This window comes from Nelumbo lutea, chromosome 1, assembly GCF_056320005.1.
Source record: "Nelumbo lutea isolate HS-2025 chromosome 1, American lotus-T2T, whole genome shotgun sequence".
Lineage (NCBI taxonomy): Eukaryota > Viridiplantae > Streptophyta > Magnoliopsida > Proteales > Nelumbonaceae > Nelumbo > Nelumbo lutea.
In genome coordinates, this window is record NC_142684.1 from 66,926,156 (window position 1) to 66,949,105 (window position 22,950).

General features: G+C 38.5%; 1 protein-coding gene across 3 annotated transcripts in view; it reads right to left on the reverse strand.

Annotated features, from left to right (window-relative positions):
* LOC148875042 (sister chromatid cohesion protein PDS5 homolog A-like) overlaps positions 1–14,880 on the reverse strand; it is a 186,999-nt gene extending 172,119 nt beyond the window's left edge. For all 3 annotated transcript variants that reach the window (XM_088966387.1, XM_088966386.1, XM_088966389.1), the window contains exon 1: positions 14,472–14,880. In XM_088966387.1, coding sequence (XP_088822513.1) covers positions 14,472–14,564 — 93 coding nt within the window. In that variant the 5' untranslated portion in view covers positions 14,565–14,880. The remainder of the gene's footprint in view (positions 1–14,471) is intronic.
* Between the last annotated feature and the right edge of the window lie 8,070 nt (positions 14,881–22,950).

Consider the following 22,950-nt stretch of genomic DNA (forward strand, 5'->3'; position numbering starts at 1 on the left):
CTTTGTTTGAAAATGATTTTGTAGAAATACCTTTAGTTTGTCAATCCCCAATTTATCACTACCAGTCATGACAATATCATCCACATAGACCACTAATAAAATCTTCTCAGCTTCTAAGTCATAGCTGAACACTGAGTAATCAACCTGGCATTGCTTCATTCCAAAACTCTTCACCACTTCGCTGAACTTCCCAAACCAAGCACGTGGAGATTGCTTCAACCCATAAATTGCTTTCTTCAGCATGCACACCTTACCACCCTCCCCCTGAGCAACAAACCCAGGTGGTTGCTCCATATATACCTCCTCCACTAGATCACCATGGAGGAAGGCATTCTTTATGTCAAGTTGAAGGAGAGGCCAATCATACGTAACTAGTAAGGAAATTAGGACACGAACGGAACCAATTTTAGCCACCGGTGAGAATGTCTCCATATAGTCCACACCATACACCTGTGAGTAACCTTTAGCAACAAGTCTGGCCTTCAGACGCTCCACACTAACATCTGGCAAGTATTTCACAGTATACACCCATTTACAGCCCACAGCATGCTTCCCAGGTGGAAGAGTAGCAAGTTCCCACGTTTGAATATGTTGAAGAGCAGAAAGTTCCTCCTCCATTGCCCGCCGCCATCCAGGTGAACTAAGAGCTTCTTGAACATTGTTAGGTAGGGAAATAGAAGACAAAAGTGAAACAAACTGGCGATGTGATGCAGAAAGACGAGATAATGAAATAAAATTGGAAATGGGATGGAGTGTGGAACTACGTTTACCTTTCCGTAAGGCAATGGGTAGGTCAAGATCTGAAGGTTCAGCAATAGGAGCCATGGGAGGATTCGCAGATGAGGTAGAAGCTGGAGGAGGGGCCGGTGTCATTCGACGTGTATACACTTGTCGGATCGATGGTCGTTCAGTGGTGACCTGCACTGGATGAGGAGATGGGTCTACTCCAACAACAGCCTCTGAAACTAAATCACTGACAGGAAGAGGAAGAGGAGGTAAGGGTGAGGACAAGGGTGCTTCATGACTGGAGAAGAAGGGAACAGACTCAAAAAATGTGACATCAGGGCAAACATAGCACTTTCGGGCAATAGGATTGTAACACTTATACCCTTTTTGAGTCCGAGAGTAGCTAAGGAAGACACATTTAATTGAGCGTGCATCTAGCTTGTCTATTCCAGGACTCAGATTATGAACAAAGCACACACAACCAAAGACACGAGGAGTTAATGGAAACGGAGATAAAGTGAGAAACAAGATGGAGAAGGGGGACCGACCATGAAGAATAAAAGTGGGCATCCGATTAATGAGAAAACATGCAGTGAGTACAGCATCACTCCAAAACCGTTTAGGAACATGCATGTGGTGAAGCATAGACCGAGCAATTTCAAGAAGATGATGATTCTTCCGTTCAGCCACCCCATTTTGTTGAGGGGTGAAAGCACACGAGGTCTGATGAATAATGCCATGTTGTTCTAAATACTGTTGAAATGCAGTAAAAAAGTATTCACGACCATTATCTGAACGGAGAACTTTGATTGGAACACCAAATTGTGTGCGTATTTCAGCATGGAATTTTTGAAAAATGGAAAATCATTCACTTCTTTCTTTCATTAAGTAAATTCATGTCATTCTTGAACAATCATCAATAAAGGAGACAAAATACTTGTACCCATTATAAGACTCTATTTTGATCGGACCCTAAACATCTGAGTGAACCAAAGAAAAAGGACTCAACATACAACTCTCAACTCTTGGACTGAAGGACACACGACGGTGTTTACCAAACTGACATGACTCACATTGTAAAACTGAGAACTGACTCAATGATGGAACCAACATCTTGAAGACCTTGAGAGATGGATGTCCCAGTCGGCAATGCCATTGTAGAGGAGTAAGGAAAGTCTGAAGTGCAATTGAAGATCCACCGCCGTCAAGGTAATACAATCCACCAACTTCATGCCCCCCACCAATCTTCTTCCCCATCTTGAGATCCTGAAAAACACAAGTGGAAAGAAAGAAGGTAACAGAACAGTTAAGAGCTTTGGTTATTTTACTAACAGACATAAGATTGAATGGAAACTTAGGTATGTATAAAATAGATGATAAAGGGACAGAAGCCAAGTCAACATTACCAACACCACAGATGGGAGATGAGGACCCATTGGCAAGTGTAACAGTTTGTGGTGTGGAGGTTTCAGCAAGAGAAGAGAACACACCTGGAGTCCCGGTCATATGATCTGAGGCTCCAGAGTCAATAATCCAGGAAGGAGTTTTAGATGACATGCAAGCGATACCTGATTGGGCATATGTGGCAGTGGTATGTTGTGAAGTAGTTTGAAGGAACCGTTCATACTCATCACGCAGAACACTCACCATCTCCCTCCAAGAAGTAGATGTAGATGTGGAAGGAGTTAGGTCTGCCAGTTTACTAAAACTAATAGCAACCTCACCTGCTACAGCATGATTAGCCCATTTAGAGGGAGGGCCATGTAGATCATAACAGAAATTCACTGTGTGTCCATCCCTACCACAATGAGTACACTTCCTTGTAGAGTTATTTTTTCCTCTGCCACGGCCTCCCCCTAAGTCACGGCCACCCCTACCAATCATGGGATTGCCACGGCCCCCTCTGGAATGACCTCCCCCTCTTGTACTATGTCCACCACCTCTAGCTGTCACAAGTGCTGATCTATCATACTGTGTGGGGTTCTCTATCTGGCCCAAAGAGATTCTACGAAGTCTTGAGAATACTTCCTCAAGTGTAGGAAGAGTAGAGCCCCAATATTTGAGCTCTAACTGGTTCATATTCCGACTTCAGCCCCACTAAAAATCTTGTAACATCTAGTTGCTCCTTTTGCTGTTGTTGAACTTGAATATCTGAGTAAGGGGATGATAGACATTGAGTTCATTCCTTATATTCTTCATGCAGGCATAGTACTCTTCTAGTGTTTTGGTTCCTTGTTGTAAATCAAAGTACTCCTGATACAGCTGATATACTCTTGTTGTGTTATCTTGTCCAGAATATAGCTTCTTAGCATGCTCCCATATATCCTTAACCGTATCAAGGAACATGAAGTTGGCACTAATTTTGGGTTCCATACTATTCCACAGCCAAGTCATGATTTGAGCATCTTCTTGTTCCCAATCATCAAACCCTGGGGAGTCAACCGGTGGCTTCTCATCTCTAACATGCTTTGCTTTCTTCTTTGCCTTGAGAAAAACTTCCACGGATTTAGCCCATGGAACATAGTTCTCCCCATTTAGCTTAATTGAGGTCATTTGTACTCCTAGGTAGTCGGAAGAAATTACTACACTAGGTTTCTGATCATTGTAGCCATCTCCTATTGCTGCCATTGTGCCTTTTCACGGTTGTCTTTAACTTTACTTCTCAGCTACAAGCTGATTGATGTTGTTCACAATTTGATATTTCAGCCCCTATTGCAGCCTCTAAACACCACTGCTGACTTCACACACTTGTTCTTATTCACACTACTGCTGACTTCACACACTTATGTCCCACATAAGCATCAATTTACCATTCACTAATCACAAGTAGAGGCCCTCTTACAACCACTCAAGCACCACAACACAGCCAAATCTGCTGCACCCAGTTCAAACTTATTTAACACAATTAAGAGGGCATTACACAACCACAAGGAGTTCGGCAAGGTCACTGCATTCTACCTTATACCGTATCAAGAGGACATTACACAACAACTTACAGCCGCCCTACACATTCGGCTATTACACAACAACTTACAGCAGCCCTACACATTCGGCTATTACACGACAACTTACAGCAGCCCTACACATTCGGCTACTGCACACACAGCCCTTCCTAGGGCAACAATGAACCTAGTTCTCTAGGTTCTACTCAGTACAACAGCTTCTTGTAGGGTTTCTACCCAGAAATATAAGTAACACTAGAAGAAGAAAGAACCGACCTTGCTTTGAGAATATCAATCAACCATTCACTACTGAAGTCACTTTCCTTGTTGAAGAAGGTTATGCGCAGCAGAGAGACAAGCTGTACTGTTTCTGACCTAGGGCGAACTAGTTCTCTCCATCGACTGATCAGAGACAAAGGTGAAGAGTCACCAACAGTGCTGAGTTGCTTTACCAACTGACTTAGGTCAGGAGCATTGCTCTGATACCATGTTTCGACTGTTGCTACAGTAGTCCGAACAGGAAGAAGAAGAAGAAGAAGAAGAAGAAGAAGGGTCTGTCGAAAATCTGATGGGTTACCCATTCAGTCGACCCCCTTAATCTATATTAGGTTCTAATCATAGTTACAAAGACAGAAATGGCCTTACTTAAGTGTGGGGCAGAGTAACTCTAATAACACTGCCACATAAGCAAGTTACTTAATAAACAGAAGAAGACTAAACTACCCCTATTCGGCACCTCTTAACAGAACCCATTGGACTAAGGGATTTGCTTACCTCTTTATGCTAGTATCCTGAAATCCAAAGGCCACTAAATATGCTTCTTCCTTCACCCATCCCATCACATTTTTTTTCTTTTTGGATCAATAACAGAATTTAATTGAATAAAGGAAAAAGGAAGTAACATTTTGTCTCCCAACAGCCCTGGGAGCAATGGGAATAGTGGTAACAAACAGCCAAAGGCTGCCTACCTGCAAAGAAAGAACAAGACACAAAATTGCACCCCCTTTTTAGGCTCAGTTTGGAAGGAGTGCAAATACAAATATGTACAGTACAAAGCCTTGTGTTTTGTATTTCTAAACCAGTATTTGCACTGTGCATATTTGTATTTGCACTCCTTCCAAACTGAGCATTAAGTACAAGAAACAAGAACAGAAAGTTACACATTCACAACTGGCCCTGGAAATCTCCGGTCTAATTCAGGTATATGGATCTCCATTCTGGCCAAGTTGTCTGACAAATTATTGACAAACCAGTATATCAATCTGAAGTTCTGAACTAGCAGTTCAGGTTGGCAGCTAAGATTGCACTTCTTAACCAATATCTTAGTCCCCAAGGTCCCTCAGAAGTAGACTGCATCCAGATCAGATCTACTTGGTGTCCACCACAAGCCCATTCCATCTTCTTCCATAGGCTAGATTGAACCCCTGTGGAGTTGCCAAGGTCCCTCCTCAGAGTGTTATGCCCAACACTCTGCTTTCAACATTACTGGCTTTTTCCCTTTGTGGTATTTGCCTATCACATGTGAGGTTTAAAAGAAAATTGAAGCAAAAGCAATCACAGGCAAGGATAAGAAACAATCCAGAGGTGCCCAAATGAGTATTGACTTGCACAGGCAAGGATAAGAAACAATCCAGAGGTGCCCAAATGGGTATTGACTTGAGTTAAAGAGGTCGATGAAGCATTGAATTCATCTTTTAAAGGACATGAGCAAGAACACCACATGTTTATCTGAAACCCACCTGTATCAGCCCACTGGTTGGACCACTGAAAATATCATATTCCCATCTTAACCACAAGCAAAACCACAAAAGAGACCCCTTTGAAAGTCATATGCACCTTTTATTGAAAGCTCTCTGCACCCATATTACTTTAAACCTTGGATGATTTAGTAAGAGGATCAAACAGACCTTGTCCTAAATCCACATAAGCTTCATGTACGTGGAACCTAATCTTGTTATTTTCCTGCTCCAAAGACAACATTTTGGAGATATCTTCAAGCCAGTATGAGTAAAAAAAATCAACTTTTTCATTGAGGATGTAGCATATTGCCAGATCAGGAGATGAATAGCTTTTATCTCTTCTGCAACTAACTGCAGGAGCTGTCCTACTTTGCACTTTGAACACCCTGCTTTATGTAAATTATACAAACTTCATATATGGCACCTACTCTCGGTAACAGGTACAACCCTGTACAATAGTTGTTCCTATTTTTTGGACCATTACCCACTAATCAATATGAAAGCATGATCAAAACATGTGATATAAACATGGCTTGTTTCAAAAGGTCCAAGCCCTATCTGGTTTCACAGTGGCACCAAGGATACTAGTTGACAATACTGACAACTTCAATTCACCAATAACATTTGTTACATTTTGTCATGAGAGAGACTGCAAGCATATTATATTATATGGTTGCACATTATTAAGGATATTATTGTAAGTTAATAAAGGTTAGGAAATAAATTGATGTTTAGTATATTCCATTTCTCTCCCCTCCACAAAATGATCACTGGTTATTAGATTACAACTTAGAATTCTCTCAACAGTTCATAATGTACATCTCTAATATCACCAAGACATCATGATAATGTCAATAGCCATATGGATACCCACCCTTACAGATAGATCTTTCTGCAGCTTGGTAGAGAAAGATTTTAGGTATCCACATATCATTTTTTTAGAAATTGTTTGTGAAGGGATGATAGTTTTTATGGGATTTAAAAAATAAATAAAAATAAAAATAAAGCATACAGATTTGGCATTCTGTTGATGCAGATTTTTGGGATCCCCGGAATCTGGTTTTGTTTGATTTGGCTGAGGTTTGGCTTTCTGTATGAGAAGAAAAAACAGTCCTTGAGAGTGTGGAACTGTTTAGAATAGATGCAGAAATCAAAAGGAATCGAAAAAAAAAAAGCAGAAAATACTTCTTCTATGGAGTAGAAGGTGAAGAAGGAGATGGTGGCAATAAAGGTTTAGAGTATGAGAGTTTCGAACCCCTTAGTCTCTCTCTAACACCCTAACACTATTTTATTAAGTTAAATTTGAATAATTACAAGGAGGCCCTTAGTTGGGCAAGAAATTACAAAGATCATAACATAGAAATGATGGGCCCAGAATAAGGCCCATTACAAAAAGGAACATAAACAATAAGAAAGGATAAACAGCCTATGGGCCATTCGGCCCATCTTCTCTACATTCCCCCTCAAGCTGAGCATAGATGTCAATCATGCCAAGCTTGCCAATGTCATGCTGAAGTTTTGCCTTGGGAATGCCCTTGGTGAGGAAATCTTTTAACTGTCATTCAGATGTGATGAAAGGAAGACATACTTCACCCGAAGAGACCCTTTCTCGAATAAAGTGTCTATCGACTTCAATATGCTTAGTTCTACCATGTTGCACTAGGTTGTGAGCAATGTTGATGGTGGTCTGATTATCACAGTACAACATCATTGGTTTGTCATGCTCAACCCCTAGTTCCTTCATCAATGATTTTAGCCACAATAGTTCAGAAACTCCATGTGCCATGGCCCTGTATTCTGCTTCTGCTAAAGATCGAGCAACAATCGATTGTTTCTTGCTTCTCCAAGAAACAACATTACCAGCCACCAAGCTGCAAAACCCAGAAGTAGATCTTCTGTCATCAATGTTTCCAGCCCAGTCAGCATCAGTATAGGCTTCAAGTTTCATATGACCATGCATGGCAAACAGAATTCCCTTCCATAGGGAGCCCTTCAAATAAGACAGGATTCGCTTTGCTGCTGCCATATGAGTGTCTCGAGGAGCATGCATGAATTGGCTAATGCAACTGACAGTATATGCAATATCTGGCCAAGTCATGCATAGGTACAGAAGTTTCCCAAGAAGTCTCTGGAAGACTCCTTTGTCTTCTAACAATGTTCCATCTGAAGCAAAGAGTTTATGACTCATATCAATAGGAGTAGCAACTGGTCTAGCACCCATCTTCCCAATTTCAGAGAGCAAGTCAAGAACATACTTCCTTTGGGAGATAAGAATCCCATCCTTGAATCTAGCAACTTCTATGCCAAGAAAGTATCTCAATTCTCCCAAATCTTTAATCTCAAACTCTGTATGGAGGAAAGATTTGAGATCATGAATTCCTGAAACACCATTACCAGTCACAACAATATCATCTACATACACAATGAGGTATACTGCCAGAGGTCCACTCCTCTTCACAAAAAGAGTATGATCAGATTGTGTCTGTACATAACCAAAGTTAACAAGTGTTGTTCTAAATCTCTCAAACCATGCTCTAGGGAACTGTTTTAGTCCATAAAGAGATTTCATCAGCCTACATACCTTTCCTTTCATATCTGTTCCATACATCCCTGGAGGAAGAGACATATAAACCTCCTCATGTAATTTACCATTCAGAAATGCATTCTTTACATCCAATTGATAAAGGGGCCAATCAAAGTGAGCAGCTAGAGATAGAAGAACCCTCACAGATGTCATCTTGGCAACAAGTGCAAAGGTCTCCAGATAATCAATCCCATATGTCTGTGTATAGCCTTTTGCAACCAGCATGGCCTTGTACCTCTCAATGGTGCCATCAGCCTGATATTTGATGGTAAAGACCCACTTGAAACCAACTGGATCCTTCCCTTTAGGAAAACCAACCACTTCCCGAGTGTCATTCTTGTGTAGGGCATCAATTTCAGATCTCATAGCATCCCTCATTCTGGAAAATTAAGAGCTTCTGACACAAACCTGGGAATAGGGTTAGAGGCAATAGAAGAGAGATAGGCAAAGTATGAAGGAGAAGCAGACTGTAAGAAAGGTGTTTGGAAATGCAATGTGTAGTACACTTCCGCTTTCCTTTCCTAACAGCAATGGGAATATCAAGGTCACGGAAAGATGGCTCTAAGGGGGATGAAACAGTACCTGTTGTCTCATCTATGACTAGAAGTGCATGAGGCTCATGTCTTGTAGGGGAAACAACATGCTCATTTCTGAATCTTTGCCTTTGATACACCTTGGGATTGAGGATAAGACGAGGAGGTAAAGGAGGAATAACACTGGAATAGGGAGAATGGAACGATTGATCCTTCCTTGATTCATTTGAAGGAGAAGCAGACTCATCAAAAGACTCAACTGGGACAGGAAGAGGAAGAGCAAACACCTATGGCAAATCCTCCCCCTGTGGACAATGTCCTTCTAGAGATGAACCATAAAAGGGAGAAAACTCATCAAATGTGACATCCATTGAGACATACCGAGTGCCAGTCTTTGGATCAAAACAACAGTAACCCTTCTGTGTGGGGGAATAACCAAGGAATATACACTTGTGGTCTTTTTGGTTCAAATTTATGCCTTTGGACACTTGGAACATGTACATAACAAGTGCAGCCAAAGACACAAAGAGGAATAGGAAAAAGGTCATTGTCCGGATGAAGGAGATTGAAGGGAAACTTAAACCCTAAAACCCTGGATGGCATACAGTTTATAAAGTAGGTAGCAGTGATAACAGCATCGCCCCAAAACCTTGTAGGAACATGTGAGGCAAACAAAATACTTCTTACAACTTCAACAATATGCCTATTTTTTCTTTCAGCAACTCCATTCTGTTCTAGGGTCCTAACACAGGAACTTTGATGAATAGCCCCCATGTTAGAGAGATAGCAGGATAAGTTCTTCTCAGAATATTCCTTTGCATTGTCAGATTTGAAAATTTTAATCCTGGTATCAAACTGGGTTAGAACAAATTCATGGAATTGTCTTACAAGTCTTGGAACTCCATCACGGAATTTCATCAGGAATATCCAAGTGAACCGAGAAAAGTCATCAATAAACAAGATAAAATATTTGTAGCCACCCATAGAGGGTAAGTGGTAAGGCCTCCACACATTAGAGTGCACAATATTAAAAGGAAAAGAAGATCTTTTATTGCTCAAAGGATAATTGTTTCTACAATACTTTGACAACTCACAAGATTCACAATGAAAACTGGACAAACTAATTCCCTTGAACAGTTCAGGGAATAAATGACTAAAAGCAGAAAAAGAAAGATGACCCAAACGAAGATGACAACATAATTCGACTAATAGACTCTGAAGAAACAGACCCAAAAGCAACATTCCCAGGATGATCAGGGTATTGTCCCGGAATATCAAGCAGGTATATTCCGTTCGCCTCATGGCCACTCCCAATCACCTTCTAAGACTCCAGATCCTGAAAAACACAGTAGGAAGGAAAGAATGTTACACAACAGTTTAATGACTTTGTTAGACTATTTACAGATAACAAATTTGTATTTAGTCTAGGTACATGAAGGGCAGAAGGTAGGAACAAGGAATCTGTAGCCTTGATGGTTCCCTTGCCAGAAATAGGGGCAAGAGAGCCATCGGCTAAGGTGATTTTATCACATCCAGAAAGCAAATCATATGAAACAAACAAGGTAGAAAGGTTGGTCATATGATCAGAAGCACATGAATCAATAATCCAGGGGATCTTAAGATTACCTGAAGTGGTTGCATGATTGGCAGAAGCCCTTATACCTGAATGAGCAAATGCAAAAGAAACTGAATTTCCTGAAGGGTTGGAAGAAGAAGTCACATCCTCTAGATGACTGATCATCTTCCCAAACTTTTCATATTCTACTTTCATGGCTGCCAATTGTGCACAAGCAGACATCTCTTCAGTATAATACTTGTCACTATCTGGACCAGTAGCCACATTTGCACTCCTTGTCCTTTTACTATCATGCTTTTTCTGAAACCGAATGGGAACAAGATTAGGATGTAATTTCCAACACTTGTCTTTGGTGTGCTTTGGCTTCTTGCAGTACTCATACAACCTCTTTCTTCCCAGAGCCACTAGAAGTCCTTGCAACTCCTTTGGGTTTAACCCCCATATTCGCAAAGTGATCACTAATACCAGCCCCTTGAACCTGGACAATCCTTCTGCTCTCTTCACTGCTCACCAATGCATATGCTTGTGACAATGAGACACTCTCCTTGGATAAAATATTATGTTTTGTGATATCATATTCTGGGTTTAGTCCGGTTAAGAACTCAAACACCCTGTTTCTATCAACCAGTTTCCTGTAAGTCTCTGCATCATTGGAGGTGTACCAAGTTACAGCTTCTATTAGGTCTATTTCTTGCCACAGAGACTTCAGGGTTGAGAAGTATACAGCTAAAGGTTTCTCCCCCTGCCTTAAATTCTTCACATCACTTCTCAATTTATAGGCTCTAGCCACATTTAGTTTTTGGGAATAGGTTTCTGCAACACTGTCACAATTTTCCTTTGTTGAATTCATCCATAGATAGTGTTGGCTAATCTGTAGCTTCATTGAGTTCACAAGCCACCCAATAATAGTGTAATTCTCTTGCATCCATTTCTCATAGGATGGATCATCCTCTTGGGAAGCCTTCTTGCTCCCGGAGATAAAGCCCCACTTTCCTCTACTACATATATAAATCTTTACCAATTCTGACAATGCCAGATAATTAGTTCCATCCAGCTTGACTGTGGTCACAGTCAATAAAGAATCAACTGGAGTCCCCTGAACCTGTCCAAATTCAGCAATATTCTTGTTTTCAATCTCTAAGGAGTCCATCATGTAAACACTTCAAATAGGATTTCAGCCGACTTCTACGAGTGTACTGAATGAGGATGGAGCAAGGACTGTGTTAAACCAGCCTCAAAACAGCAATACACAAAGCCAAACCACACCCGGAAGCTGTGAGAACCAAGTCTGAAGCAGCACCTTGTTGTCTACACGAGACACTAAACAGTTTGGTTCGGCCTTCAAGAAGTAATCAGAAAACCTCCAAGCACTGTGCACCCAGTCGAAGCTTCTTTTCTAATCAAAAATTCTAGGTACTCACCAAAAAGTACCCCAAAAAGAGCAAAGACCAATCCGTATTGATGAAGAGGCCTTTTTACAAACACAGTGTGGGCAGCAGAGAAGACCCCACTGTCAAAGGTGAGAAACACCTCAGGAATAGTTCGAACAGGGCCCAAAAACAACCAAATAGAAGCAACAACTCGCAGCACTGAATCCAAAGATGTTTCGGCAATTTGACAGTCCAAAAAAGGAATGAAAACAACCCAGAAATCTCTGGGTTAAACCAGATTAAAAACAGTCGAATAGCTGTACGGTTTTCAAGGAAACTTCGGACACTTCAACAATCCAAAAATAGAAAATAACCCAGAAATAACTGAGCACAACTTACAATCTCTTACTTAAGCTCCAAATTAGAAACCGAACTGTTCTTTTTCTCTGATTCTTCCTAGTCACCAAACCACTCTCCAAGAGATTTGAGTCTAGGGCACCCTCCAATGACCTCCAAGAATCAGGCGACACAAGCTGAAGCTTCCAGCCCTATAACACTCTCATGTAGTCGGCTGGACTACACCCACATGAGAGCCCAAGCCAAGTTCAGGCCTGCTCTGATACCAAGAAGAAAAACAGCCCTTGAGAGTGTGGGACTGTTTAGAATAGATGCAGAAATCAAAAGGAATCGGAATAAAAAAAAAAAAGCAGAAAACACTTCTCCTATGGAGTAGAAGGTGAAGAAGGAGATGGTGTCAATAAGGGTTTAGAGTATGAGAGTTTCGAACCCCATACTCTCTCTCTAACACCCTAACACCATTTTATTAAGTTAAATTTGAATAATTACAAGGAGGCCCTTAGTTGGGCAAGAAATTACAAAGATCATAACATAGAAAAGATGGGCCCAGAATAAGGCCCATTACAGAAAGGAACACAAACAGTAAGAAAGGATAAACAGCCTATGGGCCATTCGGCCCATCTTCTCTACAGTATGTAATTTTAATATATCATGTTTATTGTCTAATGGTGTGCGATCTGAATGCTCCTAGCTGGAAGGTAGCTCGGACGTCAGCGAATAAGTAGACTGGTCGAATTGCAAGACAGATGGATCAGAGAACCCGGGGTGGCTAACCCAGAGAGGTCGCTCCAATGCTTAAGTCAGTACTGGATATGAATAGTAAGCTGAAAGTAAGTAACTTAAGAGCTAGAATGCACTATATCGCACGTACCTGGGTCTCAGGGGTTGATGCCTCTATATAGTTGGGTTGTCGTGGGTCTCACGAAACATTCCCGAGATCTTCGGCCCAAGCCATAGGAGTCCATTCCGCTCCAGAAGGTGGATAACATGCTAGCCGATAAGGCTTATCGTGTCCATCCGATTCGGGCAGGATGAGGATAAGGCCTATAGTTGCGTAGTGTGATCCTGGAAGGCTCGGAGACAGTTGGCAAGCTTCTAGATTTTGCTATGTGTCACTTCGGTAGGCTTGGTAATCCGAGGTACCCGGGCTTCAGTGCTATCCGAAGTGACCAAGACACCTGAGGTGACCCGTCCTACCGAGATGGCTAAAGGTGTTGAGTCACAATCTAGTTGGCAAGTCGCATCCACGTGTTCTCCATCTATTAGATCGGGCCAAATCACCCCTCATCACTATCGAACCAATTTCTCTCTATATATATGGCTTTCTCCCCCAAAAGGGTAAAAGTAATCTGGACATTTTGATATTTTGTATCCCGGCTATTTTTTCTGTTTATAGGAAGGTCGTGTCTCTGGTCCGTTGTGTGTCTTTGTCAAGGGAGAACCCCTTGTAGAGTAGGATGCATATATTTAGGATGTAGAAGGAAATGGATTATTAGTAGCTATTTAATGCAAGCGTATTGCATATGATAAGAAGGAAAAGGAACTATTCTTTGAGGTCAAGGGATCCATTTAGGGAAAAGGAACTATTCTGAAGTTTGAATTCTGAGTTTCTGACCAAATAGAAAGGAGAGGAATTATTGGTAGGGGGAGGGGGCTCAGAGTGTGTAGATTAGAGAATCTCCAAGGTTTCTGTTATGGACCTCAAATGAAATGCCTCTAAAAATTTTACAAGCACCCTTGAGTTAACCATTGAAAACATCCTCCCCCAAATCTCTTCTATTCTTTCTCTCAAAGAGATGGTCGCTTTCTCAGTTTCTCCTTTTTTACTTCTCCTACAAAGTCATCAATGGTTATTGGACTATAATTCTTTTTTTATTTGATATAAATATGGACTATTATTCTATTTAACCAAACTGATCGGTGATGATGAATTGATGACTGTTCAATATGTTTTATCAGATAAAACTTTAGCATTCTAAATCATTCCTAGAGAACAGATCCTAGAAGGAAGAATAACCAACACTTCCTGTTGTATTTGTGCTCCTGTTAATATATTGCTTTGAAAATGTTTATAAGGCTGCAGGCTTGCTGTCAGAACCCTTCAAGATTAATGTAAATTTCAGCTGCAAACCACAACCGAACTTAACCATCAATTTGAGCTGATTTTACCCAATATCCATCATTTCTTTTCCCAAGCAGAAGAAAACCGTGCAATTGCAAACTGCATCCGAACTTAACCTTAAAATAGAAGACATGCTAAACCGGGTCATTTCCTTTTCAACGCTTAGTTTTCTCAGTAGAGCTCGATTATTACTGTCACCAGGAGCAGAGCACAAACAACAAAACAATAGTTTTTTTTTCCTAAAAGCAATACGTATATACTTCGCTTAAGCCCTAGTCTGATTTAAATTTCCATAATTGGCATCAAAATCACGAATTTTTTACACCGAGGGAGCAAAAGCTAAAAAACAAAAGTAAAAGAATTAACTCACAACAAAGAAGCGGTGGAACCAAAATACTAAACAACCATGAATCTGCAACACGGCTAAAGGAAGATGGAGCAACAAAAAAAGGCAATGCTTTTCTAAGAATTTTCTAGCAAACATGAAGAGACCGGCAATTTAAAATTGAAACATAAGCTTACCTTTAAAAGCTTAATTAGCGCATCTTTTGAAGCTGGAGGATTTTCGAGCTTCGATCCCACCCTTTTTAGCTGCTGCTGAAGTTTTTGCGCCATTACCGTCGCGGGAATGAAGCTCTAAACCAGTTCGACATCTCTCAAAGAGACCATCCGATCGATACAGAGCTGACCCGAACCGGAGGGTTTTTTTTTCAGGTTTTCGCAAAAAAGCAAAATGAACACGAGCTGTGGTGAAATTATGAAATTAGTAACTTCGAACTTTTATCTGTGAATCTTGACCCCTGATTCCTAAAACGAAACCACACAATGAAGAGCACGTATGTACAGCATCGTTTTGTTGCCCGGACTCAAACAGCTCGACATTAAAGAACTGGGTGTTTGGGACTCTGGGTTCGAGGCTTCAAGCTTCAAAAGTTGACAATTTACCCTCACTACTTAGTTTAAATTACAGAATAACCGCAAGTGAAAGTCCATCTTGTACAGCTAAAGTCCTCCTGTCCGAAATCAGGTAACCCGCTTATTAACTCCCGATGTGGAGGCATGAATCCATAACCTCCACTCTTACACTTACACCACTAAAACTAATCAACTAACGTTGTGAAGACCAAAGCCATTGGCGCAAGAGACGCTTGACTGCTGCCCGAGAATGGGATGTGGCGTTCGGTGTGCAAGTGCAAAGGAATTTTCTTTTTAAAATTACTAGTCAATACCCGTGCGATGTACGGGTTTTAATATTTATAAACAAAGTTGAAGATGGAGTTGTATGACATTTAAGTTGCGTTTTAGTGAGAACGGTCAATTTTCTATTCTCTTATATAAGTTTGTGTTATTTTTTCTATTTTAATGTTGTTATTTTATTATTTTTTTAAATAACTTTTATTAATTTTTATAAGTTTATTAGTATTGTATTATTTTGAGTTAAAATTATAAAAAATATCCTATTATAACTATTATATAAACCACCTTTGTATTTTAACCCTAACAAAAGCCTTTCTTGTAGTTTTGAAAAAAAAAAAGTGTAAATATCTCTTTTCCCTTAGCATTTTGGTAGCAAAGACATTGGAGTTACCAAAATACCCTTTATCATGGTTAATGCATTATTATACATAATTTAAAGTTTCAATTTTACCCTTTCTCTAATTTCTTTTGCCACACAACTTTCAAAGAATAACTCTCTTAATACTCTTCTTGGACAAAGAAAAGTAAAAAAGCTGAAGTGAAGTAAAATTAATGCATTACATCAACATTTTTTATTTGCAATGGCAGGAGATGAATCAATTTTTACTGATGTATCGATTTTTTGGCTAGGTAATTCGTCATTTGGTCTACTTCCAAGTGGCCGATGACTCAGGCCGAAGTGAACTTTGGCTGCCGAACTGAGTCGAGCTGGGCAGGCTAGGTGGCAAACTGACTATAGTGTCAAGCTGTCTATGAGGTGTCGGGTTGACTAGGTGTCGAGTTGCCTGTGAGGTGCTGGGCTAACCAGGTGTTGAGCTACCTATGAGGTGTTGGGTTGACCAGGTGTCGAGCTGCCTAGCGGCGAGCTGAATTGATGAGCTTCGTTGCTCTTTAAAGACCTGCAAGGAACCAAATGTCAGAGGATCCAGGGTGGCTAACCCGGCGAAGTCACTCCGATGCTTAAGTCAGTACTCTCATAGTAGACTGCGAGCTAAAAATCACAAAGTCTGAGAGTTGGAACTTGCTTACTTGCTTGCTCGCCATTGGGGTTGGTGCCTTTATATAGGCATTGTTTGGTGAGGTCACCTAAGTGGTTCAAGATTCCTTGAGGTAACCGCCATGCACGTTGACCACCCTCTAGATCGTTCGGCACGTGAGCCAACTTCCAAGGATCGTGAGAGTATTAGGATATGCATGCCGAATTTGTTAGGGAGCACGTCTCCCAAGCCACTAGGTCGCGCCTATGCCAGGCTGTCAGCTCGTGCTTATGCCAGGCTGCCAGCTTGTGTTATCAATTTTGTCTAACCTAGCTTCTTATCTTTCAGTATTTTGCCTTCTAAGTTTCTAATGATGCATTGGAAGGTTTTATGGAAATGACTACCATGGCGGCAACCATGAGGTTCAGGGTTTTACGGTCTAATGGTTTTTTCAGTTTTAGCATTGAGAAGTAAAAAATAGAGGTTATTGGAAAATGTATTTATTTTATTTTATTTTAAGAGCAAATTATTTCTACCTCCCATGAATTCGGATCAAATATTAAAGACCTCACCATTGAATTACCTACTTAAGTTGTTATTTAGTTTTTTTTTTCTTAATAAGAGACTTAGGTTTATTTCATTCAACAATTAAAGAATTACATCTTTTCTCGACATTTACAATTTCTTCAATGCAAATTGGAGTTTCGGATTCTTGGACATGATTCATACAAGTTTCAACGGTTAAAATATTGACGGTTATGAACCAAGTTATTATTACTCTGGGTGTATCTTGCACTTATAGGTGTTTGTGCCTTGAATTCTTTGTTACACCCTGCTTCATGAATAATTTCTGAATTAAGTTGAGAAAAAAAAAAAACAAAGGCAAAACTTCATAGTGGTTTGTGGTGGAAGCATAGGGCGGTACAAACCCAATCCATATTCAACTTATGAGTCCAACCCGAATACCAAGAGTTATGTTTTTTTTTGGCAAGGGGGTCTCTTATATACTTGTCTTTTGGCTTGTGAGAGAAGTCAAGCGACTTTGCTGATTCTATAGTAGACTTTTACTCCTCCTTGACACGTGGACATAGCCTATAAGCAAACCACATAAATCTATATGCTCTCTTTATTTACTTCTCTTTATCTTTGTTTTTCTTTTGTTTTTGGGTACCATTCAAATCTATATTTTTGGGTTTTTCACAATAAAAGGATTTCTCCTTCATCGTGAATTTGCATTAGAGCTTGGCTTCATAATTTTGACTTTTGATTTGACTTTGAAACCAATTATTCTAAATTTGAATGTTATAACTACTTGTATTCGATTAATAATTTGATGACATGCAGGTTTAACCCCATTAGATATGATTGAGTTCAATAAAAATATTATTTTGTGTAATATATGTAATATAACTGTGTGCACGTATATGTATATATCTTGATGTGGATCTATAATATATACATACACGAAAACACACAATTATATTTCGATATAATGATCAAAAGTAGATGTGGATCTAGATATTTCATAGTTAATGCAGATGTAGATACAGCCCTAATCTGATATGTTTACAGCCCTAATATGTATTCCTCAACAATTAGATTGATAATTCATAGTGGATCCAACTCCTACTCCTTGAAAGTCTCCACAATGATAATTGCATCACCTTATGCAATCACCTCTATATTCTCAAATTTCAATCATGTGTATACTAGCCCCTGCTCCATCATCCATGACCATTGTAACTCCGTCAACATAAATTTTCACCACCACTGCAAGGTTTACACCACACAACATCTGGTTTAATATCAACACCACAACTTCACTACTCTATCTCCTATCTTCCGTGATGCACTAGTGATCTAAACAAAAACCATTGTTGACACCAAATTTGGAACAACACCTTTAAACACAATCTTATGCTATGGTTCTGTATAATTCAAACCAACCCTATCAACAAGGCAAAAATCATTAATCTAGAAACCTTCCCTTGGTGTCTCCCATGAAGTTAAAACTTCGGGCAAATTCTAACCCCCCTATATGGGGTGTCACTTCATGACTTAAACTATGAAAAGTTGCAAATTTCCCATAAATTTTCACAAGTTCATTATAAAAGCTCCTATATTAGCCTTTTGTCAGAAAATGGTCAACTGAGCATCATGTGACCTTTTAAAAAATTTAAAATATCCCAAACTTACCCTTACAAATGTATTTGCCTTTATCCTCTTTGTTTGACAATTTTAAAATACAAAAAGAACTTGTGTTCCAATCTTTCTTTTTTTTGCTTCTTATTTTTTAGTGATTAAAAGTATCAACACACATTTCATGTATAAATCCAAACAAAAGAAAAATGAAGACAAACTCAAATAAATTGATTTTTTATATATTTGAAGTAAATGTGATACAAACTCTTTGTATTTGAGACTCTATTACAAAAGAGATGGAACTTCTAATTCTCTTATGATGGAATACTTTTTCCAACTTGAAGATTTGTCTTGGAGTTGAAGCCGATAGTCGAATGATGTATTTTCGTCTTCAGAAAATGATGAAGATTGCTTCTTTCCATTGAGCTTTCAAAGCTTGGTCAAAAGAATAACTCTATAAGGCTTCAAGAGTGTTGTAACTTTGTCCTTTAGAAGATGGAAAGTGCTTCCTCTTTTTCTAAGTGATGTCTTCCTTTACTTAGCTTGTTTTTGACCGAAAGTTCTCTCCCTCTTAATGAGAACCCTTATTTATAAATTTCTTGGATTAATCTCTTTTTACCCTTCATTGAGGATTTATAAGTTCTTATTAACCTTTTTAAAGAGTAAAAGGTTGTACTTAGAATAATTTATCATCCATTATTTTCCCTTTAATCATTGACTAATTTCCATCTATGAAAAGATGTGCTTTGATTTACTAGAGATTTGATTGGCTCTAGTTGCTTTTTATAAAGAAGAAAATTGACAATTTGCCATTTATGGAGAGAATGATTTTCAATTTATTATTATCTCTTCAATCATTAACTAGATTTCCATCTTTAGGACTTGAGATGGGCTCTAGTTAAATTATTTCCATAAACCACCAAGACTTGTAATTACATTTGAATTTAAATTTAAATATGACTCCAGGGTAGGTCCCACATGGACCTCCCATTATGCTAATGGATTTGCAACAGCAAAGCCCTAATGTTAAGGCCCATGCACATATTTGGGAGTATAGGTCAGGGTCCAAATAGAAGGCCCCATACTAAGGGCCATGAACAAATTTGAGTTTATGGGGGTAGGGCCCATTTAGAAGCTCATGAAAATTTTAATGTTAACAAGAAGCCTTTCTTCAAAACAAACCTTAGGCTCCATTTGAGAATAGAGTGCAAATACAAAAATGATCATTACGAATGCAAATATGTTTGATTCATGAAAATGCAAAGTTGGTTTAGTTTTGTAGTATTGCCTAATGATTTTTAGTTGTGATATGTATAAACATGAGTTCCAATATTGAAATATACCTTTTTCTAACATTTATCAACTTTCATTGCAAAGTTTACATCCATTTTTTGGATGCAAAATTTTGCCCTTATCTTGAATGCAAACATGTATTGAAATATGTGTTTATTGTTATTTTTGAGACATAAATACTCTTATCAAAGAGAGCCTCATACTTTAAAACAAAAATCCCACCATATTAATAATAGAAAATGTTTAAGTGGCATTTAAAACTTACTAAAGCTTTGTTTTATCTTCATTTTCATATGTTCTATGAATGGAAATATCCTCATTTTGTACTTATTAAGGAACACTTTTTGTTGTTTCTATAAAATTAAGAGTGGAATGGAAAGTTGAAATATGTTTAAGAAATATGATAAGATAATAATTATTTTTTTTACATGGTGGATCTATATTTGGTGTTTATAATTGGCAGTGCTCTATATGATAAGATAATAATTAATTTTTTACATGGTGGATCTATATTTGGTGTTTATAATTGGTAGTGCTCTTATCGATCTCAAATACATATTTTAGAGGCAAAAATAATATTTTATCAAGAGTTTTTTATTTATTTTTGGTAAAATACATTTCTATATTGGTTCCATTTCTTTAGATAACAAGATCTTGCAATAAAGTAGCACATTGTCTAACGAAGCATGGTTGTAGCATTCAAATCACTCACATGTGGTAACTTGAGCCACATTTCATCCATGATCTTATTGTAATATTGTATTTGACCTTTTGTGATTAATGAATGCTTTGGTTTTCCTTAAAAAAATAACAAATTGCTTGTAGTTTTATAGTCAAATAAGATACAAGTTAGTAGGTAAAATCAAGGTGATGACTTATTATGTGTTTGGTTTCGTTTATGTTTATTGAGTAAACGATGCCACATAGGCACCCCATCAGCAAAAGCCTCATTAATTATATTTGTACGTATTGGTATTTGCAAAAGCAAACATTGATTTTTGTGCGCCTCTCCCATTTCAGGACGCTTCATTTTGGAGATTCCTGAAACGGGTAAGTGTTTATTGGCACTTTGTTGATGTGGTGCCTAATGGCACCTATGTGTCATAAACACACTCATTAATAGCTTTTCTCGGTTTTGCAGCCACACAAGTACACAACGTTTATTCAATAAATGTAAACAGAATCAAACACCATCTTAGTTTGTGTTTGGTTCCATTGGCGTTTATTGAAAAAGCGCTGCTATAATGGGTATTAATCTGAGGTAGAGCAAAAAAATGATTAAAGTAAAGCCCAACCAAACAACAAAAATAATAAACGTTTAAAGTAAAAAATGTTCAAAGTAAAAATGTATAAATAAACGTTTCAAATGAAAAAGCACAAATAAACGACCACCCATATACATAAACTGAACCAAACACCCTCTTGATATTTGAATAAGAACCAAAAGAGAGGGGTATGCAACTTACTCTTTTAAACTTTCCAACCAAATTGTTCCATGGCAAGTACGGATCAAAATATTGTTTGGTTCAATAGATTAATCAAGTTTTATTTGTAAATAATAACCCACATTATTTGAAATTCCCTATTTACCTAGTATATCTAATTTGAGTTCATTGTTTAATTTTAAAAAGTAAATAAGGTTCGTAATTGATAACCTATTTAATGAGACCCACACCATTAAAAATATTCATAATGGATCTCTTATTTTGAATTGGGAAATTAAATTAATGTTTATAAGCCACTTTTTTTTAATTCATAATTTATCTACTACACATAATCTGGGTTTCTTATTTACTTAAAAAAATAGATCAAATTTGTAACCAATAACCTATTTCATCTAAAAAATGGGATCAAAACCATTGAAAGTATTTATAATTAGTCTTTTTATTTAAATTGGGAAATTCAATTATAAAGATTATCATAGGCCCATATTTTTTGAAGTGGGAACCCACATGTCTTCACTTTATTAAAGAATAGGTAGGCATGTTTGAATATTAACGTTTTTTTTTTTTTTTATAGTAGAAAGAACCACTCTTTGGATACTCATTTATTTATTTGGTTGGGCTATAGGCAGCTTGACACGCATAACCCGTGGACTCCGAACCCCAATCCCAACACGACACAAAACAATGACACACGGGTTGTGCTAGTCCCGGCATGATGGTCCGTGTTGTGATAGGGCTGGGGTTCGGAGTCCATGAGCTGTGTGTGTCGTGCTTCCCGCGGCCCACAAGCCAGCATGGCCCAACCTGTAGCACGGCCAGTGGGCTCGTAGCCGACCGCACTTGGCCCGCCCGATCCCCAACAGCTAGCTTTAGCTTTTGGGGTTTTTGTTTTATAGAAATACCCCCTATATAGCTATTTTTAGGAAGTATTTTGGAGTTTTTATATTTGTTAGGGGGTATTTATGTATTTTGGTTATGGGAGAGAAAAATGACACAAATGCCCCCAACAACTATATAACAACTGGTTTAGGGGGCATTTTGGGTAAAGTGGTAGATGACTTTATAATGACCAAAATACACCTCCTAATAACTAAAAAACAACTAGTCTTTAGGGTATTTTGGGCAATTGAGTTATTTTCAATTCTTATAAATAACCCTACCCCCCACTGTTTTCATCACACCAATTCAATAATTCTCTTAATATCTTTATCATAGATTCTCTAGACTCTAAAGTGATATGAACTCTAATTGATTGATTATCCAATTCTCAACTTTATTGAAGTTTCAACAAGAAGGCTTAACCAGCTCGTGTATCTCAAGTTAGCAATTTGGAAGGCTTTAACCATTGAAATCAAGTTGGGATTCTGAATTGACAACTCAAGTAAGTCCAATTAAATTAATTTTTATTTTCTTATTATTTAAAAAATGGTTGGCTCCTCCCGAAACCAATTCCCCAACATGTTCAATGTTGACAATATTTAGTCGCATCATGATAGTGTTAGCACTGATATGGATGTTATTGATATTGATGGAACTTCCACCTCGCATCATGATAGTGTTAGCACTGATATGGATGTTATTGATATTGATGGAACTTCCACCCCTAGTACTAATACTAGGGGAAAGAAAAAAGGGGCCTCTAAGTCGATTAACCCGGTTTAAAAAATATTTAAAGTAGAAGATGTTGAGGAAAGGGAAAAAGAGTTGTCTGCCAAAAATGTAGGAAATACTTTAACTATTGTAGTAACGGTAGTACTGGCCATTTGAGCAGACATTTGCTCACCCATGAGAAAGAAAAAGAAGAAGAAGAAGAAGGAGGAAGAGAAACAACACAAACACAAATTTGGCAAGGGGGTTTGGTACATTTAAATATTCTCAAGAAAAAATGAGGCAAAAATTAGCAAAGTACATTGTACATGTTGAACAACCATTTTTGTTAGCTGAAGA